This window comes from Juglans microcarpa x Juglans regia, chromosome 7S, assembly GCF_004785595.1.
Source record: "Juglans microcarpa x Juglans regia isolate MS1-56 chromosome 7S, Jm3101_v1.0, whole genome shotgun sequence".
NCBI lineage: Eukaryota > Viridiplantae > Streptophyta > Magnoliopsida > Fagales > Juglandaceae > Juglans > Juglans microcarpa x Juglans regia.
The window spans coordinates 17,450,746-17,461,161 of NC_054607.1; the positions used below are offsets into that span (position 1 = coordinate 17,450,746).

At 32.1% G+C, this 10,416-nt stretch overlaps 1 protein-coding gene across 1 annotated transcript; it reads left to right on the forward strand.

The window, feature by feature from the left end:
* Positions 1–408: 408 nt before the first annotated feature.
* LOC121240340 (putative phytosulfokines 6) lies at positions 409–1,223 on the forward strand. The gene is made up of 3 exons (XM_041137758.1): positions 409–688; positions 776–855; positions 949–1,223. The coding sequence occupies exons 1-3, from the start codon at positions 592–594 to the stop codon at positions 1,057–1,059; spliced, it is 288 nt and encodes a 95-aa protein (XP_040993692.1). The 5' UTR covers positions 409–591; the 3' UTR covers positions 1,060–1,223.
* The last annotated feature ends 9,193 nt before the right edge of the window (positions 1,224–10,416 follow it).

Here is a 10,416-nt window from a genome sequence, read left to right on the forward strand (position 1 = left end):
CAAACAGGTTTCTTACATGTTGGAAGCAATTTCAAGCACGACACTTCGCACTATAGTTGTGCAGGCATGCTTGCTTTACCATGTTGTCTTTCCATGGGTGAAGTATCCAAGTGTAAAAAGGAGAGTGAAAGGTAAAACAAGTAAAAATGGGCAACAGCTGTCAGCATGTCTAAAAGGTTGACTTATTGACACTCTCATTACATTGATTTTTGGTCTTTTGGTACTTTTCATTTTTCATGGACCACTATGGCAGACAATGACTTATTGACACTCTCTCTTTCTCTCTCAGAGACATTCATATATTTGAGAATCCGTAGTAGTGGTGTTGTCAACTTGTCGCAACAAGCATGGAGTATAGTACAATATGACGATGGTGGGTTGGGTTGGGTTGGGCCCACATTAAGGTACTGTAGATGCCTTTGAAGAGAGCTTCATGTGAGTTGCAGAGCTTAGCTTTCTCGATCCGCATGTTTTATATCCAATATCAGCTCTCATTCTTACCTCCACCCAAACTCCCAACTGTCTACTACCTTCTAGCTCTGCTGTATTACTCTCTCTCTCTCTCTCTCTCTCTCTCTCTCTCTCTCCGCCATGAAGCAAAGCTTGCACTCTAATGCTCTTCTCCTCTTCCTTTTATTCCTTATTTCTTACTCAGAAATATCTGCCCGTTCCATACCAGTCCGACAAGGTTACCCTATAGCTGCTGTTTTCTTCTGTTCTTACTCTTCTTTCAGTTAACTGCATTCTAATACTGAAGTTTGGATCCCTTTTGCAGAACAAGAGAAAGTAAAGCTCAACGAAATCACTCCTGGAGGTTCCCTTGTAAAGTTGGATCAAGGCAGTAAACCCATGAATGTATATATTCTCCTTCTCCTTCTTTTTCTCATTTTCCTCTTAGAAATTTGAACTATGGCTCACACTTTCTTTGTGTCTTGAAATGATATCCAGGAGCTCATGGGGATGGAAGATTGCAATAAAGGAGATGAAGAATGCTTACAGAGAAGGATATTTACAGAGGTTCACTTGGACTACATCTACACCCAGCACCACAAGCCTTGAAACTCCAAAGAAAATCGAAGTTCCTTATAATTTTATTTACAGCACTTCTCTCAATATTTCAGAATGTGATGTATATTCGACTACAACAATGGGAGAGTCAATAGATCAGTAGGACTGAGGTTGTATTTTCTGTACGATATAATGTTATAAACTGTGTTTATCTCTTTCTAACATGTGACATTTTTGGTATTGTTGGGAGGAGGATCAGTCTCCTCTTAATTTAACAAAGAAAAACTCATAGAAATTGAGAGGAAAGAGAACAACTTTACTCCTTGCAGTAAGAGAAAGCATAAGGACTCATTAAAGGATGTAACCACTACCACTACCAGAAGTAGTTTCAAGTTCCAAGAAATGGGACGAGGAAAGCCATGCAGAAACTTCCAAAACTTGGTAGGTGAATTGGGGATTATGCTTTAAAGCAAGTAAATGAAACAGGTGGGAAGTCGGGCCTCAGTTTCAATTATGCAGTTTAACTTTTCAGGACTCAAAAATCTTTTTGAAGTCGCCAGGGATTGCATGTGAAGGTCTTTTTTTAAAATAAAAAAATTTATTTTAGAATGAATCTTTTTATAATTTTAAAAAATTTTAAAAATAAAATTATTTAAACTTGTATTGCAATCTTCAAAATGGGAACTGTAAGTAGTATTGCTCAATATAAAATGCACAAATTGTTAAGGTGGGGGTAAATCGATCTACTGTTTTGGATTTGAAACTCAACTCATCTCATCTCATCATTATAATTTTTTAAATTTCCACACAAAATATAATAAACAATTCAATTTTTTCAAATCCTAAAACAATAATAATATTAAAAATAATATTTAAATAATTTTTTATTCAACTCATCTCTGAATACAAACGATGACATAATGTTAGGTCATTTTGGAGCCTTCGCCGCTCTACAAGGACGGAACAACTGAGGCATTCTATCAGCGGAGCCTCTTGTTTTGGGAGACTCAAAATCGAAAACTGTTCTTAGACTACTTTACTATATTATTCATAAACTATTAACAAATTATTAACAAATTATTTTACTATTATTTATAAATCATCTAAAATACTCTTAACATTTAAATAGAGTCTAAATATTTGGCGATTGCAAATATAGTTTAGGGCCGCTACTCGGCCCATGGTAATAGGCAGGTTACTCCTCCTATGCCCTAGGCTGCACGATTTGGGCAAATGGGCCGGTTGTGAAACATTATTTGCCATTGCATATGTTTATCTCTAGTCTCCATTCCATTACTACTTGGTTATCTTCTTAGAACACTAATACCTCAATGAGCATATAAATGGAAAAAAGCCATATACAATGTCTCATTGAACAACCCTTTTTCATCTTTTTTCATGTTCATTGTTTTTCATCATTAATGTGATTAAAAAAGTTTGATTTATCACATGCTACCCCTATAGTCCTTGTCGTCACAATATACAATTGGCCAAAATAATTAATTATAGTTCTCAAGTATAATTAAGAGCTTGATCTCAATCATTTTTATTAAAAAATGGAATGGATTATATGGTCCATTTCAAACTAAGTATTGGGGTTAATTGTAAAATCAGTCATTAATGACCCGACCTATGTTGGGCGGTCCATATTTCAGTAAAGAACATTTACATGCATGCAATTGCTCAAAATATTAATAGATATAATTTTCCTAAGTTTTCCTCCCTTGTCCTATATATGAGGCAACCGAAAGTCCAAGTCCACCAACTTAGTCCAATAATGGGCCCGGCCCTTAACGCTAACTTAGTCCAAGTCCATCAAGAAAGGTATCTACTGTTCATAGCTCCTCGGAAAATTAAAATCTATTTTTTATATTTTAATGTGAACGCGCATTTCTCATATTGATCTTAATCAATGGTACATATTGTTGAAAAGTGGTAGCTTGTCTTATAAATTTTCTGATAAGTTAATTTAAATGCAAATACTTTTGCCATATTTTAAAAAATCTATTTGCAAGTTTAGTTATCGATATTGCAAAAAAAAAAAAAAAAAAAAAATTACGTGAAAATACTTTCATATCAACTATGCATAAAAAAATATTTACTATTTTAATTTTTTTTAACAATAATGAATGGAAAAATGGTTTATATAGTATAAAAATATGCAAGTCCAGCGTACTCTTACAAAAAAAAAATCAACTTTTTTATGATGATTTTTATTTTCTTTTGCTTACACACTTTAAGACTGTATCAGACTGTATCCATTACTCTAATGAATCTCATTGCAAGTCAAGCCTCTAAACAACAATTTATAATTAGCAAAATCTTTGAAGCAAAACTCATTTGATGAACATAATTAATGCACTCCCAATTTGGTAACAAAATTTCCATTGATTGCAATGAAAGTTATTGGGTGTGGGGATTTCCTCGTCCCTACACATATTGTATTTCAAATGAAAAAAAAAAGTGTGAAAATATCGACTTTCCAGCATTCCAAACTAATCATATTTCACAAATGAGCCATTACTTAGCTAGAACTCTTAGCCATGCTGGACAACTTCCAATGATGGAGCCATTAATTAGCTAGAATTTCTCCTGATCACCGACTCTAAAACCTTTCCACAGAAAGAACAGCATCTGCAACATACATACAATAATTCATCCATCAAAAAGTACAAAGAAAACAATGGATCAAAAAATTGAAAATAAATAAGGATCAAGAAGAAGATCCTAAAAATACTTTTGCCTAGCTAGGAGAGAAAAACCATATCTAATACATCAAAAAATAAATAAATTTAGTTCACAAGAATAAGATAAAGAGGTCATGGATGAAGTACTTGCATGGCGTCATCACAACATTCTGTCCTGCAAAATTCGAGACAGTGGCTACACCACATCATCCTGGTTTTGCTAATTTTACTTTGTGAAACACAACAATTTTAGTCATTTGTACTGTCTTAGAACTAAGTCAAAGACTTTTTTGTGAAAGCAAAGGAACCTGAAATACCTTTCAATGATCTGGTTCTTGTCTGTTGTTTTCTGGGAACATTCAGTTGGAACTTTGCTTTCGGGGATTGAAGGACTCGAAGAACAACTAGAACAGTCGGGTTCTGTTGCATCTGTTGGCTTCTTCTTCTTCTTCTTCTTCTTCTTCTTCTTCTTCTTCTTCTTCTTCTTTACTCTTTTCATTCTCTTTTGTCTGGTTTTAATCAACTAAGAACTTTTTCGAACACCAACTTCAGCAAGAACCTTTCCACATGTAGGACAGGAACTGCAAAATATACATAACAACCTTGAATTTTTAGAAATCATATGAAAAGATTTTTTTTTTTTAATAATATATTTTTTTTTTTTTAGCTTACACATAATAAAACTATATTTAGCAATAACCTTATCAAAATAAAAGAGAAGTGTCTCAAATCTAGGTCAAGTGTTGAGATTATTAAACTTGAATTTGGGAATTGCTAGGATTTCAAGCACAACCTAGGATTCTAGAACAGGTTTAAGATTAATGGCCGATATCAAAAAGTACTCGTCTTAGTCTGGATCACGAGAAAAGACATCATAAAATTTCTATGAAGCAGGCCGCCGATTGAGAAGAGGCTACGAGAATACTACTACGTACTTATATGAAGCCAAACATGCATACTTCGTCGTAGCTTCTTTGGTAGTGACTGCACCATTCCATTGCGGCAGGCTAGCCTCTTTTGAACGTGACTTTGATTTGCAAAAAGTACACGGAGAAGAATAGTACTGCTATCCTTATATATATAAGAATCAAACGTGGTTTTCAAGTAACAGTAGGAATTGTTTTCCTTTGTTAACTAGGAAAGTACTTGCTTTCCTAATATGCAATTAAGGTAGTGTACGGTAGAGGAACACAATTTGCAAGGAAAAAGAGAAGAAGAAAAAAACCATGATTCCGAAGACTTGGGGAGCAAGAAACTAATATATGAGTATACTAGTATGTATTAATTATTACAAAATAATGTATTTATACTATAATTTAAATATACTAATAGTTTAGTAGATGTAAACATTATATTATTACTAATATAAATAATCCGTAAAACCGTAAAATCGGAGCGGACCGGATGGGTTTAGAAAAGCTCAATAATTATATTAATAGATGTAAGAGTTTTATTTAAACTCTATGTTCCACACACCCATATCCTAATGGGTTTAGAATAGCTCATTAATACTTATCACTTAATTGATGAGTCACAATGAGATAAGATGAACTCCAATGAGATAATATTAACTTTATATCTAATCACAATGGGATGCTACGACTTTAATAATTCTCTCAAGTGTAGGATTGTCATGAAGTAATAACTCGGTGTGTCCGAGATCGAATCCACAAGGAAGGGTGTAGAATTGCAATCCAAAGCAAGAAAATCAAATAGAACAAGAAAACTTGATAGGAAAGATTATCAACAGTTGATTGAGTTGCTCGAAAAAAATAAATCAAAAGTATGGAGAAAAATATCAATATCTTAAAATACTATGGCTTCGGGATTCACACCCAACGCATCTAATGATAGTTTTAATAATCTATTTTATAACTCAACTAAACTTCATACAAAGGATGGTCTTAGTCGGATAATTTAGCAATTAAAGCACATATTACTTTTTAAAGATAGTTTTATGAATTGGTTTGATTTTAGGCAAAACAGATCTAGAGAATTTATGCACAGGGAATTCTAAGCATTCAACATGCACGAAGTCTACGATAAATCAAAGAATTATACAGAATAAATCTATTTTCTAGAATGGTAAATCAATCTGAAAACGCCAAAACTTAAACATCAAAACTAAAAATAGATTGTTAAAAAAAAAAAAACAACAACGACAACAACAACAACTAGGGTTTTTCCTGGCCTCTCTCCCCTCAATTTCGTGCTAATAATATGCTTATATAGGATAGAAAATAAACCCTAACGTTTTCATGATTCTTGCCTAAAAAATAGCCTAACTTTTAGGACTTATATTGGCAATCTTGTATGCATTTTAGAAGTCAGAATTTAGAAATCATTATTAGAGATAAAGTTGTAACCCTTGAAGATAGATTTCTAACCCATCAAGAATCGTATCAATCGGATATGTGAATAGAACGTTATGGTCAAAACACTAAAGTATATACAGGTTGTCTCCTAGCACATTTCGAACCTGGACTTTTTGTGGATTCCTTTTGTGATTTCTTTCTCTTTTTCTTAATCCAAATTGCTCTCAAGCCCTACAAAAAATATATTTATGCATTAAGACTCATTTTAAGCACAAACTTAATAAAAGAACATTATTCTAAAACAACCTATAATATGCATGAATTAACCTAAACTAAATGATCTACTAATGAGATAAATGTGCAAAACTAGGCTATTATCACATCCCCCCCCCCCCTCCCAACCAGCTTATTACTAGTCTATAGCAATCCAAGCGACTCAAGATAAAAGCATAAAATGAGAAATTAAAACTTGAAATTTTCATTACTTTAATACAAAGAATTTAATCAGAGGTCAAAACACTAACAATCACAAAAGATATCCACACCATCAATACCCATTGTGGAAATGGGGTTTAGCCAACACAAATATGCTTTTGAGTTTCAAAATAAAATATAACCAGAATCTCTGTCCAAAATTTTGTTTTGACTTAATCCTCACTGGTGTTAACACTCAAAAGAATAAAGTCACTCTGAACATTAATCTATGTGAGCAGATTAATGTATAACAAAAACAATTATCTCACATATAAATCAAAGGAAAGAACACAAATAGAAGAAAATAGATTGTCTCATGAAGGGATGCCAAACACATTAAGAATTTTACGCCAACCCATCTTATTTTGTCATGTCAATTTCCAACATATACCCTCCTCAAGATCAATTAGGACTTTTATTAGGATGTAACATAGGGTGAAGTGGGAAGATTAGAAACAAAAGGTAACGGGTAATAATGAAAATTGTTTCCAAGAACAAGCAAAGAATAACTTTGAATGTATTATCTAAGATTCGAATTCATTTTTCGACTTTTCAATCATTTTCAACCCCTGTCTTTCGTTCGTTTTTTTTTTAGAGCCTTCTTCTTTCCTTTTTTTTGTTCTTTTTTTCTTTCACATGTTCATCATAAATTTTTTCAGACTTGGGTATGTATATTTTTTTCTCTGGAGACATTGCGCCTACTCCTCGAACTTCCATTTCAATGTGTCTGTCCCAAAATCTTTTGTATGCCTTTTCCAATAAAACAAATATGTAGTATTCATTCTTGAAACACATGGAAAATGGGTTTAAGAAAGAAAGACTAAAATAAAATGCTCAAAGGGGTTACTAGTGATATTGTACTAGAAAAAGAATTAAACGCACAAAGTAAAGAAAGATGGTCTAAACTCATCTCTTGAGGACTAGAATAGTTCTTCAATATCCATGGCTCCAAGATTTTCAAGTGCTACATAAAATTTGATGTACTCTTAGTGTTCAACCAATTCAAAGAATAATGAGACTAAACAATGAAATATTATGCGCTTCTAAATGAAAGTACGGAGTAATTTAAAATAACCCTTTCAAATGAATGGATTGGCTCAAAATCTCACAAGGGTTACATGTCTATCCTTCAACCATGCTATCTTCAAAATCTCAAAATCTCACATGCTATCTTCAAGATTTTCAAAATCATATCTATCCTTCAATCAGAATTATACTCGTGTGGCTAGATTGAAAATAGAACATGAATGAGCATGAACTTCACATTCAATACTCATGCTAAAGTAACAAAACTAAAGAATAGAGAGAAAAATTTGAAAAACAAACATAGAAAAAGGGCCATTTGCCGACATTTATATTACTGGCATTTATGTAAATGTTGGTAAAAATAGTGATTTGCTGACATATAGTTTTTGTGCCGATAATTATTGGCGCATATGTCTATACGCCGGTAATTACATATACATTTGTCAACGTTTGCATAAATGGCGAAAAATTAGAGATGATTTAGCTGTGGTTATATTACCGACGGTTATAGATATGCCGAAACAATAGTCTTTTATCGACGTTTTGTTTTCACGCCAGTAATTAAATATATATTTGCCTGCATTTGCTTAAACATTGGTAACGTAGAGACGATTTAGCAGCGTTTATATTAGCGTCGCTTATAAATATGCCCAAAAAATAGAAATTTATTGACTTTTTTTTTTTAGGTCAGTAATTAAATATGCATTTGTCGGCATTTACATAAACGTCAGTAAAGTAGAGAGGATTTAGTGGTGTTTATATTAGAGGCACTTATAGATATGCCAAAAAATAGTAATTTATTGACATTTCGTTTTCACGCCGATAATTAAATATACATTTGTCAGCATTTACATAAACGTCAGTAAAGTAGAGAGGACTTAGCGACGTTTATATTACTGGCGTTTACAAAAATGCGGGAAAATGGACATTTATTGACATTTCGTTTTCATGCCTATAATTAAATATATATTTATCAGCATTTGCGTAGTAAAAAAATCTCATTTTCCTCACGTTTTTCTCAGATTTAAAAGCTATAGCCTATTCCCACTTAATCCAAAATAATAAAATAGTTGTACCTAAAGGCCTGTTAAAGGTGAGCTAGCTTGAATATATATAAAAAATAAAAAAGGTTAGCTGGAGTAAGAAATTTAAAATAAAAGAGTATACATGGCCAATCAATAAAGAAACGTGAGCTGAGATTTTGGGATTGGATTTGAAAGTTGGGAGAGATTGGGTTCAGGAAACGTGGGGTGGGTGTCATTTATGGAATAGGACGCTATGGGATGGGAATAGATTTTTCAATTAAATTTGGTATTTTTACAAATTAAAAAGCAGAATTTATTACCCGATAAACCCCATGCTTGTTGATAACACTGAAATACCAGACGCTCTATACATGTTCGACAATAGAAAAAGTTCTTTGCGGCCTTAGAAGCGGACAGATTAACGAAGAGAAGAAATCTACCTCCTGTTTTTGCATATATCTCCAGTTTTTACATATATTTACATCCTGTGAGTAGTATAATTTTTATTTTCTTTAGTTTCTTTTAAATTATTTATGTTCAGATTTTAATGTTTATTTTCATGAACATATTTTAGTTTTATGTTTATTTACGTTCAAAATTTAGAGTTTATTTTCATGAACATGTCAAACTAAGTTTTTGATTAAGATTGAGGATGAAAAAATTGGTTTCTAGATTATCATGTAGATGTTTTGGAATAATCAATTATCATAAATATATTACTATGAATTGATAATGAGGTGAATTTCAAAACTTTAGTTCATTCTCCATTAATAATTTATTCATTGTTAGAAACTTAGACTAATTTGCATCTTTAGAATTTATTTTTAATTATTTTATTTTGATTAGTTTATTAGATTAATTATTTTTGTTTTGAGATTAAAATTTATTTAGCTCTTATATTTGATTTGTTTTCTATATTTTTACAATTACCTATAGTTCTCAATCAGACCGCATAAGAGAAGAGAACTTTTCACCTAATTGACCCTATTTGGATTCAGAGATAAGTTGAGATGGTTTTAGATGAGTTGAATAAAATATTGTTAGAATAATATTTTTTAATTTTATTATTATTTTAGGATTTGAAAAAATTGAATTGTTTATTATATTTTGTGTATGAATTTAAAAAAATTATAATTATGAGATGAAATCAGTTTCCAATCTAAACCATGGCTTAATGCCAACCATCCATCCAACCAACCAAAAATTATCGCTAATGGCCAATGACCACATGATATTAATTAGTACGAAATTAATCTTTGGTGCAGTCATCTATCATTGATAGGTATGAACTTTGATTAATGCAGTCTAAGACAAAACGCACCATCAAGGCGTTGCTATCAGCAACGCTGGTATGCATCTTCTGGAATAATCTATTTTTTAATTACCTACTTTACGGCCACTTCTTTAAGCAGTTACCCAACAAAATTACATCATTTCTGTTAGAGATCCATTCAAACACAAGCAGAACCAAGAATTACAAATACGCAGAGATATCCATCTCAGTGTTTGTATATTGTATCTAGAAATTAAAATTTTTACAGCTGAAATTTTTGCAAAAGTCCTGATAAATATTTCAACCACAAGCCTAGCAAAGCAAGTAATTCACAAACTTGACTATTGGGATACCAGGAAAACTATGCAATTAAGCAACATAACTCTAGCTGTAACACCCAAGCCGAGCACCAAACCGCGATCGATAAATTATTTTTAGGTTATTATATATGGGAAATCTATTTGATATTTATTGGGTAAATTTTGAATAGGTCACGGGTCCAAAACTTTTATTACGGCGGGATATGAATTTTTATTGGACTTGATCATTAGATTAAAGTTATTTAAGGGACCAAGTGAGATATTTTTATTTTGGAATTGGCCCGAAAA

Bases quoted from the DNA above. Each gene is read 5' to 3' on its own strand.
- LOC121240340 (XM_041137758.1), top strand. From the start codon at position 592: ATGAAGCAAAGCTTGCACTCTAATGCTCTTCTCCTCTTCCTTTTATTC. The intron at 689-775 runs GTTACCCTATAG...TCCCTTTTGCAG, and splicing joins TTCCATACCAGTCCGACAAG to AACAAGAGAAAGTAAAGCTC. The intron at 856-948 runs GTATATATTCTC...AATGATATCCAG, and splicing joins AAGGCAGTAAACCCATGAAT to GAGCTCATGGGGATGGAAGA.